Source organism: Vidua chalybeata (assembly GCF_026979565.1).
Source record: "Vidua chalybeata isolate OUT-0048 chromosome W unlocalized genomic scaffold, bVidCha1 merged haplotype SUPER_W_unloc_9, whole genome shotgun sequence".
NCBI lineage: Eukaryota > Metazoa > Chordata > Aves > Passeriformes > Viduidae > Vidua > Vidua chalybeata.
In genome coordinates, this window is record NW_026530344.1 from 396,962 (window position 1) to 417,559 (window position 20,598).

At 40.3% G+C, this 20,598-nt stretch overlaps 1 protein-coding gene across 1 annotated transcript in view; it reads right to left on the minus strand.

The window, feature by feature from the left end:
* Window positions 1-20,598, minus strand: part of LOC128783025 (transcription factor RFX3-like) — a 197,015-nt gene that overhangs the window by 81,659 nt on the left and 94,758 nt on the right. Inside the window, exon 5 of the mRNA XM_053933599.1 lies at window positions 2,267-2,341. Within this exon, the coding sequence (XP_053789574.1) occupies window positions 2,267-2,341 (75 nt within the window). The remainder of the gene's footprint in view (window positions 1-2,266; window positions 2,342-20,598) is intronic.

A 20,598-nucleotide genomic window follows, 5' to 3' on the forward strand; every position in this document is an offset into this window, starting at 1 on the left:
TTGCAAACAGCCTTAAATACATTTTTGTTTTTACAGAAATCTAATTCTAAAATTGAAATATTTCCACTTTGACTTGTTGATTTATAATATTAACAACATTGGAATGGTATGAAATGGTTTATGCAGAATGGGTAAATTGACTACAACTTCAATGGAACTCCAATATTTAAAAATCATTAGATTATAAATTAGTCAACTCAATCACATACAGAAAGAAATCAGGAAAGGAAATAAAATAAAGGATTTTTTTTTAAACCATTAAAATAAACAGGTATTGTAGCAGCGTGGGGTTTAGATGGTGGTTGCTGCTACCTATATTCCCCAGTAAGCCCCTCTTGTGGAAAAGCTGCTTGGGTCAGCATTCAGGCAAAGCAGTCAAGTCCACACACCCCACACTCACCACGGCAAGCTCAGTCAAGAGAGGCAGAAGGGCCTTTTATATGGTCAGTTCCAGCGAGGTTTATTTGAGCACATCAAAGGAGAACCAGAGACAAAAGACAAACCATGTGCTCTGCACAAGGTTTAAGTAGGGAAGGGTATGGGGGCGGTACAAAGGGCAGGGCAAAGGGGACTGGCTTTCAGGGAAGATGGGGCCAGCCACCAGGGATACCACAACCAATGAGGAAACAGGGAAAGGAGAAAGCAGGGGAAGTTGGGACATATGGGGAAAGGAACTGGGATGGATCACTGTTAAGCAAGAGTCCATGAGGAAGACCTTTCTCTCCGCCCAGGTGGGGAAAGACTCTATGGTAAGTCTCTCCAAGGAAGGACTCTGGGGATTTCCCTGAGGGGAAGGAATCAGAGGATTCCACAAGGTATTAATTAAGGCAACAAAATGCCAGCTTAGGGAAGAAGATAGGACTAAAACCATATTTTCTGTCCTTATTTGACTCATAATTCAATAAAAGTTTCTAAGAAAGGGAAAATATCCAGTGTTTGATCTGGGTTCCATTAATTTCTTCCAAAATGACTGAGGCTAGGAAAGAACATTTATTACAGCAAGACACCTGGAGGTCTTTTTTTTCCCCCACAGAATCCACAATAGATCCTCTATTTGTCTTTCAGTAGTTTTGAAAATACCTCAAAACATTAAGAAACATCAGAATAAGACTACCATAACAGACAGATGCAAATCTCCTTATTAGAAAGATATTTTCATAAAATCATAGAATAGTTTGGGTTGGAAGGGACCTTTAAAGGTCATCAAGTCCAATTCCCCTTCAGTGATTAGGGACATTTTCAACTGGATCAGGTTGCACAGAGGCCCATCTAACCTGACCATGAACACTTCCAGGGACGGGGCAGCCACAACTTCTCTGTGCAACCTGATTGTTCCAGTGTCTCACCACCCTCATTGTAAAGAACTTCCTTCCTTATGTTCCGTTTAAATCTATCCTCTTACAGTTTAAAACCATTGCTCTTTTTGCTGTTACTACAGGCCCTGGTAAAAAGTCTTTCTCCATCTTTCTCATAAGCCCCCTTTAAGTACAGAAAAGCTGCAATAAGGTCTCCATGGAGCCTTCTTCAGGATGAAAAACCTCAACTCTCTCTGCCTTTCTTCATAGGAGAGGTGTTCCAGCCCTCTCATCATTTTAGTGGCCCTACTTAGACCCACTCTATCTCACTATCTAAGCCAATGATGAAGTTATTAAATGTCAATGGTCCTAGTACAGGCCCTTGAGGGATACAACTCATTACTGATCCTAACTACAGGATTTGTAAAGACAGAACAAAGCAAAAGGCAGAAGAAGAAAACATATTAGACGCTAACAGATTGTTTTAATTTTTAAATCTCATGAGATGGATCTACAGAATTGTTATACTAAATTTATTCAGAATAATAGAAATATTTGAAAAGAAATCTAAAGTATATTTTTTATCTAAACTGTGTGCACTACTTCTTTCCCCCGTTACCTGCTCTTAAATTATTATATCAGGTACACAAATTATAGAAAATTATTTTTGAATGTCAAACACAGACTACCTAAGGTTTATTTGGTTATTATCTTACATTTACATTGGGACCTGCAAAATAGACAAATATGTTAAGTTGCGTTAACACAATACAGAACCTAGAAAAGAAATGCACTCTACAGTGTGTCATGACACTTAGCCTGACAAAATATAGTGACATAAGATGTAGATTGCAAGCAACTAAAATGGAAAGATTACAAGTAAAAAATAGTAATAAATTAAACATTTAGATGCAGGCTAAGCATGCAGAACAAGATAGAGATTAGCTTTCATGAAAGAAGAGACAACTTACATGGCTGTTGAGAAGAGAGCTTCTGTGAGTAGAAAGGCCATCAGACTTTTGAAGTGTCTCAATCGCCATCTCAATCTGATAATAGATGTCATTAGAAAATGACTCAAGACAGTATAAAAGACTAATCAGAAAAATTCTGATAGATTCCCTTAAGTTCAACAGAAATATCTAGTTTGGTCAGAGCTAAGAGATATTTTCTACTTTAAGGCCTCATCCTGAAGTCCTCTTGAAGGCAAACCTCCTAGTGATGTCAGAGTGGCATTTTGATTGCATATATACTGCAGGATTCCACTTTCAAAGTCCAATTTACCTTCCTTCCTACTAATGAAATAAGAGAAGTAGATTTACTAGTAAACTACATTGCAAACAGTAAAAATTACTGAACAACCAGTGTTTTGAATAGAAAAAACCTCCAGAATAAAATCCTTAGAAATGCCTCAGTGTTTCTTCCTGTACGCATTTGAGAAAGAACTATGCACACTTGGAGTGTGAATAAGAATCAAAATTTCTGCTCTCTGCAACCATGGAGTAAAATCTCAATCATTCAGTAGGTTTTCTGTCGTTAGCTTCATTGTACAGGATATCACCCCCTACAGCCTGTTAGAGCATTCTTTGAATATCCAGAGCTCTCAAAGTAAATGAAAATTGGAGGCTTACACAGACAGCAAGATCCATCCTTAAAAGAAAATAAAAAATCAGATGGGTTCAAAATAATACTTTTAAAGGAAAGAGTATTATAAACCACTAATTATACAGTAGCATTACTCTTAATACAAATGAGTAAAGACAACCATAACCATTCCTATTCTTCCCTTCCATATTAATACATCTTATTAATTCAATAATGACAACAATAAAAATAAAATTACAATCTAACTGTAGTTTAGATGCAGAGCTAGAATAGCAAAAACATTGAAAGTCATTGAGACAATGGGATGTACAGTAAAAGAAGGCACATAATAAGCCACATTAAATGGAAAAAACAAAAGCAATGGGACAGCATCTGTACATTTAAAACCACTTATATCCACTGATGACAGTTTTTAAATAAATCTTCCCTACACTTCTTTAATTATTACACTATTATCCAAAGAGTTTATACTGGTAAATTGCATTACTGAGTTCACTCAATATACAGCACAAAACTGAAAAATATTTTAGATTATGTTTCACTTGGTGCATAAATAAAATGTGGTTTCCCCTTTTTATAAATTAATCAAATAGCATTCTTACTGTAGGAACTCTCAATGAAAAAGGAAGTCTTTTTTACAACTGTTTACTATTAGAAATATGTCTTTTGATAAAAGCATACTAGGATCTGATGAGTGCAAGAAATATTGCAAAAATAATGTTTGAACACAGATTTTTTTCTTGCATCAGTAGAAAATACTATTAAGTCAAACTATTCAATCAGACAAAAAAGGTCAAATTTAAAAGGATACTGTATATTAAAAATTAAAAGTTTAAGATTTCATCATACTAAGATCAACTCACTATATCGTACAACCATAGACTCTCCCATTTTAACATATTATAACATCATGCATAATTTAAATCATAATTCTGAATCTCACTCCACTCTTTGACAATACCTTTTTTACAGCATTACTACAGGGCTGAAGTCCTGCCTCCTGCTGCTCATTCAAGCTATTACACTACCCTCTCACTTCACTGAGACAAGTTTTTGTGACCTGTTCAAAGAACCAATTTTTTAAATCATAAATTATGAATATATGTATATATATATATATATATATATATATATATATAAAATAATGGAATCATAGAATGGTTTGGGTTGGAAGGAACCTTAAGAATCATCCAGTTCCAACCCCTCCACCATGGGCAGGGACACATTCCATTAGACAAGGTTGCTGAGACCCCCATCCAACCTGGCCTTGAATGCTTCCAGGGATGGGATAGCCACAACTTCTCTGGGAAACCTGTGCCAGGGCCTCACCACTCTCACAGTAAAAAATTCTTCCTAATATCTAATCTAAACCTACTCTCAATCTGAAGCCATTCCTCCTTGTCCTGTCACTACATGCTCTTGTAAAATGTCCCTCTCAAGCTTTCCTGTTGGCTCCCTTGAGGTACTGAAAGGCCACAATAAGGTCTCCTCAAAGCCTTCTCTTCTCCAGGATGAATAACTCCCAACTCTCTCAGCCTTTCTTCAGAGGAGAGGTGCTTCAGCCCTCTGATCAATCTTGGTGGCCTCCAGGGCGGGTCTCACCAGAGTGAAGTAAAGGGGCAGAATCACCTCCCTTACCCTGCTGACCATGCTGCTTCTGTTGAAGCCCAGGGTACCATCGGCTTTCTGGGCTGCAAGCACACATTGCCAGCTCATGTCCAGTCTCTCATCCACCACCACCTCCAAGTCCTTCTGAGCAGGGCTGTTCTCGATCAGTTCATCCCCCAGTCTATATTAACACCGGGATTTTCCTCTACCCAGGTGCAGCACCTTGCACTTGGCCTTGTTAAAACTTAAGACGTTCTCATGGGCCCAGAATTTAAGCTTGTCCAGGTCCCTCTGGATGGCATCCCATCTTTCAGGTGTGTCAACTGCACCACTCATCTTGGTGTTGCCAGCATACCCATGGCCACAGATCCATAGATTTCAAAGCCAGAGATCTTAATGATTACTATGATCAGCTTATCTTATTTTTTTGAATAATGTAGGTCAAGAAGTGTTCATTGCCTCTAAAATTCACCCTTAATTCACCTTTGTCATGGTTTGACACTGGCGCAATGCCAACGCCCCCATGAAAATACACCTTCCCAAATAAATGTTGTGAGATGTTATCAGGAACAGAGCAGACCAGGCCCAAGCTTAATAACAAAGGGAAAAAAAAACTTTATTAAACTACTACTAGAGAAGACACATGGACTAAATTCAGGATGAAGACCTTTTAAAACACCCCTCCTCCTCCCAATTTCCAAAACACCCACCATGAAACATCACCCGGGATTCCTGATCAAATTACCACCCTTCAGATAATCAATACTCAAACTATCAAGGGAGAGAGAAGTCTCTCTTGCACCACAGACCCCCCAGGAAACACAGTTGCCACCTCCTGTGTTTCCCTGTCACACATGGCAACCACCCGGAGAAAATCTGCCAGTGTGACACTCTCCTTTCCATGGCACAGTGCTCTCACCACCGTGCATGGACAGACTGCCCATAGGGCTCCTTTAAGGATGCTTTGCCATGGACCCAAAGATACAACAGTTCAGCTTCTCATCCTGGGACTACAGTCCCCCCCATTTTCCCCTGGGGCCAAGGGTCCAAGAACAGAGATCATCTTCTTCCTGAAGACAGAGGACATCACCATTCCCTCCTCAACTTTCCTCTGTTTTTGCCATTCCTTCGCTGGTGGTTGCTGAAGCCAGTCTCCTTGGGTCACCACTGCATCCCCCTAAAATGCAGTCTCTATTGCAGGAGATTTTGGTTCAGTCTATGGCTAACAAGAAAAGTCCAGCCAAAAGCTACTTCATCATCTCCTCCCACCTAAATATTTCTTCTTCTAACATCTCAGGTCCTGGACTGTCTCTCTTCCACTACAAATCAAGGAGGAGTAATATTTTACAAAACCCTCATTTCCCGGAAAGGGTTAAAAATTCAGACTCCCTGGACAGCTGAAATCTCTGCTCAGCATTCCCGACTCCTACGCTGGGCATCATCCCCCCCTTTCTGCATCTCCTCCACCGGCAAATTTTCCAGGTGCCGTCAGGCTCTCTGTCTCTTTCTCTCTAAGGGGGGGAACAAAGGCATCTCTGCTTCTCTCCACCCTTCCGTCTGCAGGAGCTGGCTCGGTTCCAGACCCTCAGCCCCCTCGGCCTACCTGGACAAGGCCGCGTGGCTTCCCCTCCCCCACCCAGCCCATGGCTGGGCAGGGGAGAGTCTGCACTCTCTGAAGACTGGAACTAAAGAGACAGTTCTCCTGGGAGTTCTTGCTTTTAACCCCCTGTGTTCTCAGAGGCGTGTCCATACTTTCAGTGGTCACTCCAGGTGCCAATATCCAAACCTGACCACTGATTGGTTTGACCTAACTTCCTGGAAAAAAAATTCACTTCCATGTCAAACCACGACAACCTTTCATTAATCTCATGAAGTATTACTGATCTAGAGCAGGTCTTCCAGAAAGACTTTTGATCTATATTTGAAATTATATGTATTCATCATATTCTAGTGTAACTTGTTCCAATAGTAATTCTTTTCATTATTAAACATTTTGTGCAGTATTCCTTGTCTAAATTTTGATGAGTTGCCTTTTGAGATTTACCTGTATTGTGGGCTTGGTTTTTTCAGTGAATTTTCTCCCATTTGTTACCCGAAAAGGGGGAAGCTGAGAGGAATGAATGATGGGCAGTTAAGGTACAAAAGAACTGGCCAAGGACCCTTGCATTCCAGTGAAAGCTTCCAGGGAGGGAGGGCAGGAGTTGGGCACTGGCTTGCTGAGGGGGGAACCAGCTGGCTGGGCTGAGATCAGGGCAGTACTGGTGGTTTTTGGTGCTGGACCCTTGCTGCTGGGGAATTCTTGCCCCCCTGTGGGTGAGCTCGCTGCTTGCAGGAACTGCCAGTTGATGGGGACTTTTCATCACTCTCCATTGCTGGGAAGACCCATGCTTATGTGCGTGGGTGCTTCAGGGGAAACCGGACCCTCCCTTTCTCTGGAGCTGCTGATTTAACTGGAACCTCGGCTGCTGCCATCACTAGGATACCATATCGAGCACGTGAGAACCCGGGGAAAACCATACTCCCCCCTCCCACCTTCTCTCTCTCCGAGGCTGCCATTACCCTCTGGGGAGGCTCAGGGCTTGCGTTGGCCACCCTCTGAAGCCGCAGGGGAGTTGCTGAAGCCTCTCTGCCTTGACATGAGCCAACAGCCCCCCCTGCTTGGTTGTGGTCATAACTACACCAAAGGAAAACTTGCTTAACAGATGGGAAAAGGCTGTTATTGGGTTTTATTTTCTTGCTGTTGTTTGTTTTGTCTTGTTTATATATATATATAGTCTAGTAAAAAACTGTTATTCCTTTTCCCATCTCTTTGCCCGAGAGCCCTGTAATTTCAAAGTCATAATAATTTGGAGGGAGAGGGCCATCTTACCATTCTGGGGGGGGTCCTGCCTTCATTGGCAGACATCTGTCTTTTAAACCAGGACAACATGCTACTGAAATATCTCTTTACCCTCAGCTAACTTTTTCCGATGCAGGAACCTAACCATAGAAAAAGCAGTTCTTAATGTTCTCTAATGTGTAGTTAATGGCTTACCTCGAAGGCAGATTTTCTAGACAATGAATCATTTGTCTGGCTCATTTTGAAAACTTTCGGCTACTTCTGAGCTCTCTCTCATTCAAATTTATTTTATTTTTAAAAATCCCAAGCTTCTGATAGGCTTGAGTCCTCAAGCTTTCAAAATGTTCTATGTGAAACAGTCCGCTGCATGTTGGGGAAGTAACAGAAACTTTAATGGCAAGTATTTTTAATCATATATCCCAAATTAAATAGTGGTTATCCCAAATAGTGGGGTTTTCTTTTTAACTGTAGCCTTGACATTTTGGAAAAAAATACAAAAATGAGTTGAACATTTGAAATTATGCACATATTGTTGAAATTATATTATGCACATAAAGAGGTTAATTACATTCCTTACATTTCTAAGGACAATCAATCAGAAGTTACTGGCCTATTTAACAACTGGAATGCTAATTGACAAAAAATTCACACCCCCATCATTTGGAATGTGTGATCAGTCATACATTTTTTCTCACTGAAAAACCATTTCTATCTGAAAAGTAATTTAATAAAATGTTTTGACTGATAACTGAAAAAAGTTATCATTCCCACAGCAGCCCCAACCAAAGCATGTTAAACATATCTGCATTACGAATTACTAATACATGTAATCATGAGTGTACATGTTAATATAAACATGGGTGGGGAAATTACAGCATGATAATAATGGGAATTGTGATTTTAGACTTCTACGTCAGTTCACTCAGTTTGCCTTCTAAAATGCTAATTTATTATCTGCCGTAGTCATTAATGGTTAAGAAGGGTAGAACATTTCTGTGGATAATAAATTCAAAACTGTGATTATTATATGTCAACTAAATCCTACAATGTTCAGCCTTTATGTAATCTTATTAACTGTTATTTTTAAAGTCTTTTTGTCCATTAACATTTTATCAGATGAACATATACATTAACATCTCAGATGTCTCTATAGTATATACATAGAAAAACACTTTAAAATCCCCAATTCACATTGAGAAACGTCCTAAAAGTCAATGACAAGGAAAACTTATTTTTTTCATGATTCAAGTATTTGACACAAAATACTTAAGTTGTTCTGAGGAGGTCAAGACATAAGAAAAAAAAATCCTCAGAAATTTAAGCTCTAAGTTACTGAAATTAACATGGACATCCTCTAATTCATTTTCTATATTTGTTTGCCTTTCTAATCCCCTCTTCACTGACAGTAAAACAGACTACTTTTCATGATATCTTAAAGTTTAAGACATCTCCTGCCTCATGTCCAAAAGAAGTCCATGTCTCTACACAGGCACCTATTTTTAACTTCATCAGCTCCCTTTAATTTTTATCTGCCATATATTTAGAAAATTTTAACTTTATCTGTTTCACAAATGTTGCCATTGTAGGCTTTAAGCCAAGTGAAATACAAAAGAAGTTGTGAGGAAATTATTAATTCATCAAATATGTATTAAAAAAATTCAGCACAGCTAATGAAGTCTTGGATACTAGTAATAACTGTATTTACTGTTATAGCTTTTCCTGGTAACAATTCTTACTTTCTCATTGACAATCCTAAAAAAAGGTCTATGCACATCACTATATAAAAGTGTTATATGATAAATGAATGAGAACAGCATCCTTTCCACTTATATTTCAAAACAGTGCATTAATACAAATGCCACTTTCCTTGGAAGAGGTACTCATGCCAGAGCCTTGAATTGGGCAGACAAACTTGCCTAGATGCAAAGACTTGAAAATGAAGCATCAGTGACCATCTAAAGAGAACTAACAGGTTGTGAGAGACAGTCCAAAGTTTCCTTCATTTGCCTCACAACCGTTGCAAGGACCCTGAAGACCCCTGACAGGAGTTCTGGCCCGGCCAAGGTGGATGTGGACACTTGCCAAATGACTGTTAGCAGGTGCACTCTCTGTGCTTCTACAGAACGCTGCATTCGAACAGGTTGTGACAAGCGGTGACTTGTCCCTGCATGCCAGCACCTGCTTCACAGACCAAGGGGCTCTTCACAATGGCCCATCAATCTTGCCCACCTTCTGGCCAGATGCCACTCACTTTGGCTAAAGACTATATAAACTGTAACTTTCTGAGATTACTCCGGTGCACCCCCATGGATGACGGTGAATCTATGTGGCAGGACCATTGAGGATCTCGTCTCGACAGTGGTAGATATATTCCCCTTCTCCTCTTTTCTCTCTATTCTTTATTTCCCTTTTCTGTCCCCTCTATCGCATTTGCTGTTAGTACCTAAATAAAGGTGCATTTGTTGTGATTAAACTGATGGTCCCCTGCTGTTTGCCTTTTTGCACTTTTGGGATTGGTTAACAAACCATCACGGCACCCCGCATGAGCGGATCGTGACACAGGTCCAACACCCAGAAAAATGTGATTATCTTGAAAGTTCTCACAGACTAAGCAACTGTCATAGAGCTTTTACTAGGTTATACTGGATTTTGCTCAAGAGAATGAAAAAGTAATTGAAAGACAGAAAAAAAAAACCCAATTGTTTTAAGTTTTTATGGAAAAAAGTTTTGTATATATATATACAAAAAGATCATTAAATATATCTGATATTTTATATATGCCAACTTTAAAAGAACTCAGAAAAGATTCAGAAGTGTTTATATTGGGCTAGATGCACAAATAGCAGGAGGTAGCTCAAATTCAATGGAGAACAAGAGAGAAAATAATGAATTACTGGAACAGTGTATTCCCCTTCAGTAAGAACAGTAGTCAAATAATGAAAATACTGAAATTTATGGTAATCCACAGACAGACTTAGACACAGTTGTGGTCTCTGCTACTGTATCACTTGTTTTATTTCTGTTTACCTTTGAAAACAGAATACTGTAACTAATATAATAATTAAGGGGAAGATGGACAAGTTCAAGAAAATAATGGCTTCCAAAATTCACACCTTTCCCAGCTGAAATGTTTAATTAGTCTGAGGACTTATTTTCTGCCCCTAATCAGGTAGGAAAGCGTTGAGAAATGGATAGGGGCATTAATTATTTTGTTTGTTTTCTGATGTTGATGTGAGGGTATTTCAGATGCGATGAGCATCCATTAAATTTCATAAAATAAACATCACATTTATCTTCAGTACTCTGCATGTGCACAGGGTATGCTTATTGACTGACAAATATAAATATTTCTTAAGATCAGAAAACAACATATGGGGCCAACATATGGAGCAGAAGCATACATAACATCCATGACTTGGTAAAAATTAAAAATGTTTCGGTGTTTGTACCAGATTACTCATTTCTCCCTAAGTTCTCAAAACACAGTTTAGTGTCCATTTTTATTTCCTTATTGAATGTTTCAAATGGCTGATCAGATTATCAGTTCCACTCTTTCTCTTCAATACAATTCCTTTATATGAATCAAAAGGTAGTCTGTATACCTCACCTTTCTCATGTACTTGAGATTCTAAACCCCTAAGCTGCCCTATAGCTGATCTGCCAGTTATGGTACAGACTCAAAAATCTCCCCAAAACCTTAACAAGCTGTCGTGGTTTGACATGGAAGTGATTTTTTTTTTTTCAGGAAGTTGGGTCAAACCAATCAGTGGTCAGGTTTAGATATTAGCACCTAGAGTGACCACTAAAAGTATGAACACGCCGCTAAAAACACAGGGGGTTAAAAGCAAGAACTCCCAGAAGAACTATCTCTTTAGTTCCAGTCTTCAGAGAGTGCAGACTCTCCCCAGCCCAGCCTCAGGCTGGGTGGGGGAGGGGAAGCCATGCGGCCTTGTCCAGGTAGGCCAAAGGAGCTGAAGGTCTAAAACCAGACCAGCTCCTACAAACAAAAAAATAAAGAGAAGCAGAGATGCCTTTGTCCCCCCCCCCCGAGAAGAAAAGTAACAGAAAGCCTGACAGCACCTAAAAATTTACTGGCAAAAAAGAAAGAGAAAAAGGGAAGATAATGCCCAGCGTAAGAGTCAAAAATGGTAAACAAAAATTTCAGCCGTCCAGAAAATCTAAACTTTTAACCCTTTCCAGAAAATAAGAGCTTTATAAAATATTACTCCTCCTCGATTTGTAGTAGAAGAGAGACAGTCCAAGACCTGAGGTGTTAGAAAAAGAAATTTTTAAGTGAGAAGAGATAATAAAGTAACTTTTAACTAGACTTTTCTTATTAGCCATAGACTAAACCAAATTCTCCTACAATAAAGACTACATTTTAAAGAGATGCAGTAGTAACCCAAAAAAACCTACTTCAACAACCACCAGCGAAAAAATAACAAAAACAAAAGAAAGCTGAGGAGGGAATGGTGATGCCCTCTGTCTTCAAGAAGAAGATGATCTCTGTTCTTAGACCCTTAGCCCCAGAAGAAAATGAGAGAGACTGGTAGTCCCAAAATGAGAAGCTGAACTGTTATCTCTTTTAGTCCGTGACAAAACATTCTTAAAAAAGCCCTATAAACAGTCTATCCATACACAGTAGTAAGAGCACTATAACATAAAAAAAGAAAGTATCACACTAACAAATTTTCTCCAAGCAGCTGCCATGTGTAACATAAAAACACAAAAAGTGGAAACTGTGTTTCCTAAAGAGTCTATAGCACAAGAGAGACTTCTCTCTCCCTTACTAAACTGAGTATTAATTATCTGAAAAGTAGTAATTTAATCAAAAATCCCAAGTAATGTTTCATAGTAAGTGTTTTAAAAATTGAGAAGAAGAAATGTGTTTTAGAAAGTCTTCATCCTAAATTTAATATATAGGTCTTTTATAGTAATAGTTAATAAAGTTTTTTTCCCTTTATTATTAAGCTTAAGCCTACTCTAGTCTATTCCTGGTAACATCTCACAACATTTATTTAAGAAAGTGTATTTTCATGAAGGCGCTAACATTACACCAGTGTCAAACCATAACACAAGCTTACATACGATATCTAAAACAGGCACACTCCACTGAGCTAAAAAGCATATAGCAAGAGCTGTATGCTTCCACAAGAGTTAGTTCCATCAGAAAATCAGGATTGAGAAACAAAGCAGAAAGTTTAGATTTTTTTTTTAATTCAGAAAAAAATATGACAAGACAGAATTTGCAAGAAATTAATTGGCACTTTTAGAACAAATTTTCTATTTAATTAGACACTGTGCTGGTTTTGTCTGAGGTATGGTAATTTTCTTCCCAGTGGCTGATATGGGGCTGTGTTTTGGATTTGTGCTGATGTGCTGGTTTAGCACAACCTGGTTTTTGGTAGTGGGGGGGGAGCCATCGAACTGGCTTCTGTGAGAAGATGCTAGAAGCTTCCACCATACCCAACAGAGCCAATCTCTGATGGCTCTGAAGATGAACATGCTGCTGGCATATTAGAGAGGTTGGTAATGCCTCTATGATGATGTATTTAAGAAGAAAATTTGAAAGAGCGCAGGCACAGCTTTATCTGAAGGGTGGCGATGCGCCGCCGCCAGGGGCGATCCTGGCAGTGGAGGCTTATCCTTTTCAGTGCCCCGCATGAAGAGAGGCATTGAATGGCGCCGGCACCACAGTGGCCGACACTGCCCGCGTGGTGGCAGCCAGGCCGCATGGCTGGCAGTAGAAACATGGTGAGCGATTCCCCAACGCAGAATCTAGACAAAATCAAATTCTCAGTGCTGCAAGATCCTGCAGAAATCTTTGAACTGGTGGAATTTGTTGGCTATGGTACTTACAAGCAGCATTTTTTTCCCCCTAGTCAGAGAAAGAGGAGGAAGTGAAGATATGGAAAAAGACAACATGATGGCACCAAGGTCAGTGGAAAGAAAGAAGGGGAGGAGGTGCTCCAAGCATCGGAGTTGAGATTTCTCTGCAAGCCATGTTGAGGACTATAATAAAAGTCACCCTGTAATCCATTAAGTCCATGGGGGCATGCAGAGATCTGCTCGCAGTCTGTGGGAAAAGGTGCTCATGCTGGAGCAGGTGGATGCTAGAAAAGTTGTAATCCAGTGGGAAACCCAAACAGAGAGAGAGGGCTGTTGCTTACAGAGACAGAGATAGAGAAAGAGGGCCCTTGCTTCCACACTAGAGCAGCTTATCCTTAAAAGACTGCACCCCATGGACTAGTGACCCATGCAATGGAAGTTTTGGGAAGACTGTTTTGCCTGTGGAAGGGACTCATGTTACAGCAGATTGGCTGGGACTGCTACTTGTGAAATTAGAACCATGCTAGAGAAGTTCATGGAGAACTGTGTCCCATGGGAAAGACCCCACAGCATAGCAGAAGAGAGAGACTCCTCTCCCTAAATGAACTGAAGAAAGATCTCGAGTGACGAACTTACCAAACACCCCCACACCGTCTCCTTGTGCTGTCGGTGGGAAGGAGGGAGGGGTGGGGGGAAAGGTATTTTAAAGGCTAATTTTATTCCTCATTAGTCTTCTTTGACTCTGTTAATAATAAATTTACTTTATGCCTTTAAGTTTGAGCCTGTTTTGCCCTCAGACTGTTTTGTCCTGGTCCTTATCTCAGCTCACGAGCCCTTCATTACGATTCTTGTGGGTGCTTGGCATTTTAACCAGTGTCAAACCCGGACAGCTGAACACAGGGTTGATAACATAGAGATGTTTTTGTTATTGCTGAACAGGGCCTACACAGACCCAAGGCTTTTTCTGCTTTTCATACTGCCAAGCTGTCAAGGAGGCTGGGGGTGTGTGGGAAGTTGGGAGGAGACACAGCCAGGACAGGTGAGGAAAACTGACCAAAGGGATATTCCAGACCACATGACATCATGCTCAGTATGTAAAGTGGGGGAAAGAAGGAGGAAGGGGGGAGGGAGTCATTTGGAGTGATGGTGTTTGTCTTCCCAAGTTATTGTTATGCATGATAGGGCCCTGCTCTCCTAGAGATGGCTGAACACCTCCCTGTCCGTGGGAAAGTGAATTAATTCCTTGTTTTGCTTTGCTTGTGTGTGAGGCTTTTCCTTTCCCTATTAAACTGTCTTTATTTCAGCCCATGAGTTCTCCAGCTTTTACCCTTCCGATTTGCTCCCTGATCCTGCTGGTGGGGGAGTGAGCGAGTGGCTGCATGGGGCTTGGTTGCTGGCTGGGGTTAAACCACAACAGACACATAGAAATCCACTACTCTAGAAAAGTGCTAACACCATGCCACTAAGATTTGAATTGTAATGATAGCAGTGGCTAGTCATGTTTGACCTACTTTATACATTTTTACAGAAGAAAAGAAAAAGGACAGCAATTCACTTCAGGGATTCAGAGGCATCTCCAATATCAAATTTTGAATACCTCAGAAACAAAATATCATTGTGTTCCTTTGACCAATTTTTTAATAATGAGAATAGTTTTCCATACTAGTGTATTGGGTTTATGTGGCAAGGTTTTGTTAGACCTGGCAGTGCAGGGATGGCTTCTGGGAGAAGACACTAGAAGCTGTTCTCATGTCAGAGACAGTTCCAGCCAGCTCCAAGACAGACCCGCCACTGGCCAGATGTGGGCCAGTGATGTTGCTAGAGCCCCTGTGCAAACATATTTAAGAAGGGATAAAAAAAAACTTCACAATGGCAGCTAGAAGTGAGAATATGTGAGAAATAAAATTATGCAGCCACTAAGATTGGTAGAGGGGAGCTGTTGCTGTAACAGGCCCCCGGCTGGGTAATAATTAGTATTGACTCCATGATTTACAGAGGGCTGATTAATCTCTTTTTATTATATATATATATATATTAATTAAGAAACTTATTGCTTTTATAGACAGTTACAATACACCAGGACTTAATTGGTCCTCCAGTCATAACACCATCACCCTTGGCTAATTAAGAAACCACACTTTGGTAAACAAATCTCCATAACACATTCTACACGTTCACAATAACAGGTGCAGCAAGCTAAGATAATAATTGTTTCTCATTATTTTCTCTGATCTTCTCACAGCCTTCCCCAGAAAGGCCTGGGAAAGTTATGTGTTGCTGTCTGTGGCCAGAGAGCTGCTGCCACAGGGAGCAAGTGCTCCAGGCATCTGAACAGAGATTTCCCTGCAGCCCATGAAGGTTAACAGTGGAGCAGATATTCACCTGCAGCCCATGGAGGACCCCACAATGGACAAGGTGGATGTGCTCTAAAGGAAGCTCCTGGCAGGAATGGTGACCTTTGGAGAGGAGCCCATGCTGGAGCAGGTTTGTTGGCAGGACCTGTGACCCTGTGGGGGACCCATGCTAGAGCAGTCCATTCCTTAGGGACTTCACTCCATGGAAAAAAAAAAAACAAACCACTCTGGAGCAGTTTGTGAAGAATTGCAGCCAGTGGGAATGCTCACATTGGAGAAGTTCATGAAGGACTGTCTCCTGTGGGTAGGACCCCATGCTAGAGAAGGACAAGAATATGAAGAGGAAGAAAAGGCAGAAACAAAGTGTTATGAACTTTGTTTATATGTTATGGCAACCCCCATTCCCTGTCCCCCTGTGCTGCTCTGAGGGAGGAAGTAGAAAAGTTGGGAACGAAGATGAGCCTGGGGAGAAGGGAGGGGTGGGTGGAAGGTGTTTTTAGATTTGTTCTTATTTCTCATTATCCTGCTCTGTTTAATTGGCAATAAATGAAAATAATTTCACCAAGTCAAATCTGATTTGCCTTTGAAAGTGTGGTGGGTTGACCTTGGCTGGCCTCCAGGTGCCCACCAAGCTGTTCTAGCACTCCTCCTCAGACAGACAGGGGGAAAAAATGACAAAAAGCTTATGAGTTGAAATAAAGACAGGGAGAGCACTCACCAGTTATGGTCAGAGGCAAAACAGACTGTTGAGGAGTGGGATTGAGAGTGGCTTGGTGGGCACCTGGTGGCTAGGCCAACCCACCACAAAGAGTTATTTCAGAAACAATTTGTTTGTAATGAATACACTAAATATAGCATGCTGATATAGGTATGTGATCTACTGAATAAATACATTAAGAGGCAAAACTAGAAACAAAATACTAGATGCTACAGGGCTTTTTAAATTTAATTTTTAAATACAATTTAAAATTTTTAACACAACAAAAGATAATGGCTGAAAGCTAGAGAGAAATGAGCAATATAAGCATATGAGGCCAGAATGTAAATGGTGCAAGTGTGTCTGACCTTAGTCTCATGGGGATTTTCTGGAAATCCAGTGGGGGCTGTATGGGGCTCCCAGGGGCAGAGTAGGACATATGTAATTCTATCTACTGTGCAACACTAAAACTTCTCTCTTTTTCTGGGAAGGGAAAAGACATGATGCTTCACAGATATGGAGCAGAACGAATCAGGAGGCAGAGTCTTGGGGGACAGAAGTTAATGAGAGTACAAGACCCCCCAAATCCTCTAAACTTCCACCCCACTAGTTAATTCATAATTGACCAACATTTTTAACAGTGATAGTACTTGAACATTTGACTGACTGATTAAACAGATTATTCACCTTCTTGTGTTTGGAAACCTAGACTGAATGCCTTTTTCACCAAACAAGTCACTGTGTTCAGAAGAAGATTTGAATAAAAATGTCAGGCCTGTATGATTAAAAGGTCAGACTAGACTAGGTGATTTAATTTTCCAATATAACATAAAGATCCATATATTTCTGTTTTTTTAATCTGAAGCAGTTTGTTCATTTTAGGATTAATTCAGCTATAAAAACTGTTCTGCCAATTACCAGAGGGGTGAGGAAAAAAGGAAAAAACTTCCTTTACCTAGAAAGAGGTTGGCTGTTTGAATAAATAAAATCTTATTTCAAACTACTTTCCAAATCACAACTACTCCAGCTTAAAATAAGGCTATGGAAGCTTACACATTTTTTTTTTCTCTTAAAAGAACTATACTTCCTCCAAAACTATACTATCAGGAGTTGGCATTACTATTGGCCCTCCTTATTTGTGGCTGTTATTCTTTTTCTCCCACTCCATTATGAAATGGTTTCTTTTAGAAAGGTGCCATGCTTTCTTTTCTGTCAGGAGAATGCTTAGCACACTGTATTTAGAACAAGGAGTATTCATTAATGAATTCAGAAGTATTAACTAATTAATTCATTCATATTGGCTTTGTTTTTATTTCCATGTACCTTTTGATGCGCAGAAGCATGACTGAAATAGGATACATTTCTGAGTCAATAGTTCCCATGGATAGTGATGACTGATGAATAACAGTGATTGCAGATCAACCCTAATGCTTGTGAGAAAAAACAACTAATAGATGGGAGTTCCTTCCAGGCTGACAAGCATAATACATTTTTTAATTTAATAACTAAATACACATTTTGAAAGTTTTGACATTAGGAAACATTGATATTATAATGCAAATTTTATCAGAACAATCCTTAAAATATTTACATATAGTAAAAAGTGCAGGGTGATTTAAATTCTATTATTCATAGGGGAGATAATTTTCTAATTCGTCTTTGCTGTAGCTGCTAGTCCTCTGACATTAACCATCAGTAACCCACCCAGACTCATCATTCAAGTAGAATACATGTGATATCATTTCAAATTGCTACAATGTATTAATAGAATTATCAGGAAGAGCTAAAATCTTATCAATGTTACAACTAATTGGCTAGTCACAAAAATGCAATTTTTTTATTAGTGGCAGTGAATAAAACAAAATGAAGTTATTGTAAGCAGTGAAACAGAACTAAATCTTGATATTGCAAAAGTGTCAGAGGTTATACAAAGCCCATGCCTGGTTCATTTGTCTTCATGTGAAAATTATCCAAGATTAATTCAAAATATTTGAATACACTTGATGAGTATTACATTAAGAAGCAGATCTGGCTACATATTATTGTGATCTCTTAAATTGTCTATACAAGTATGAAAAAGAATATTATGATGGTGCAGGTAGAATTAGGATTAAAAGTGAAATGTACCAGGTAAAAAACAAGAAAAAATTTAACTGGTGTGTTGCTCTAGTTTGCCTGGCTTATTTAAATCTTCTAGTAAATTTAAAGCAGCATGTGTTTGATGTCACAGTTTATGCTGAACTGTTTAGGTTTCAATTGACTATTGCTTGTATGAGTTTAACCCTATATATCAAGAGCCTTAAATTAATTAAAGATGTCAAGAACTAATTAGAGTTCTCAAGACTGGTGGCAACCCTTGTTGCAGTGATCCTGCCCTGGTGGAATTCACAATCTTGAGGGATATGGGCCAGGTGAAGAGTAGAGTCAGGACTTTGAATTTTAAGAGAGCAAAATTTCAGTTGTTTAAGGAATTAGTGGATGGGACTCCCTGGGAAACTGTCCTCAGGGATAAAGGAGCTGAACAGAGTCGGCAGCTCTTCAAGGACATTATTCTTAGAGCACAAGAGCTCTTGATTCCCACATGCAGGAGATCAGGCAAGGAAGGCAGGAAACCAGAATGGCCTAGTAAGGACCTCCTGGTCAAACCTGAAGTACCAGAAGGAAATGCACAGGCTGTGGAAACAGGGACATGGGAAGATGGAAACAATATAGGGATGCTGCCCGAATGTGTAGGGATGGAATCAGGAAAGCTAAGTCACAGCTGGTACTGAATTTGGCAAGGGATGAGAAGAATGAGAAGGGCTTCTACAGGTACATTGGCCAGAAAGGAAAGATTAAAGAAAATGTATTCTCTTCTCCAGCCTGATAAATAGCACAGGAGAACTGGTGACAACTGACATGGAAAAGGCTTAGGTACTCAACATTTCTTTTTGCCTCCGATTTCAATGAAAATCTCTCTTCCCACATATCTAAAGCCCTGAACCTCAAGACAGTAACTGGAGGAAAGAAGTCCCTCCTATCATAGGAGAAGATCAGTTCATGACCACCAGAGGAACCTGAGTGCACACAAGTCCATGGGACCCAACAAGATGCATGCCAGGATCCTGAGGGAATTGGCTGATACAGTTGCCAAGTCATTCTGCATTATATTTGTCATGGCAGTCAGGAAACAACCCTGGTGACAGGAAAAAAGGAAATATTGTACCCATTTTTAAAAAAGGTAAAAAGGGGAACCCTGGAAACAACCGACCAGTCAGCCTCACCTCCAGCCTGGTAAGATCATGAAATGCATTGTCCTGAAAAGTATTGAGTCCAGTATTATTTAGCTTATTCATCAATAACTTGGATGAAGGGATAGAGTGCCTTCGCTGCAGGTTTGCAGACCATAGAAAACTGTGAGGAGCAGCAGATACTCCAGAGTGCTATGCTGCCATTCAGAAGGATCTCAACAGATTGAAGAGATGAGCAGAAAAGAACTGTCTGAAATTCAACAAAGGCAAGTGCACAGTCTTGCACCTGGTAAGGAATAACCCCAGGCACCAGTATAGGCTGGGGGTGACCTGATGGAAAGCAGCTCTGCGGAGAAGGACCTGGGGATCCTGGTGGACATCAAGCTGCCCATGAGCTAGCAGTGCCCTTGTGGCCAAGGAGGCAAATGGTATCCTGGGGTGCATTGGGAAGAACATTGCCAGCAGGTGGAGGGAGGTGATCCTGCCCCTCTACTCAGCCCTGGTGAGGCCTCACCTGGAGTGCTGTGTCCAGTTCTGGGCTCCTCAGTACAAGAGAGACATGGAGATCCTCGACCAAGTCTGGTGGAGGGCTATAAAGATGATTAGAGGACTGGAGCAACTTACTTATGAGTAAATGCTCAGGAAGCTAGGCCTGTTCAGCTTGGAGAAGAGATGACTGAGGTGATCTTACCAATGTATATAAGTATCTAAAAGGAGGGTGCCAAGAGGATGGGGCCAGGCTCTGCTTGGCGGTGCTGAGCAATAAGATGAGAATCAACAAGCAGAAACTGGAACACAGGAAGTTCCAACTGAACATTAGGAAGAACTTTACTGTGCAGGTGACTGAGCATTGGAACAGGTTGCCCAGAGAGATTGTGGAGTCTCCTTCCCTGGAGATATTCAAGAACTGTCTGGATACAATCCTAAATAATGTATTCTAGGGCCCTTGCTTGAGCAGATAGGTTGGACAAGTCAACCTCCAGTGGTCCCTTCCAACTTACCCATTCCATGATTCTGCATATGTCAAAACGTGGAAAACAAGGAGGTGATTAGAGACACAGCAATTAGAGACACAGCCAACATGACTTCACCAAAGGCAAATTATGTCTGACTAATCTAGTGGTCTTCTGCAATAGAGTGACTG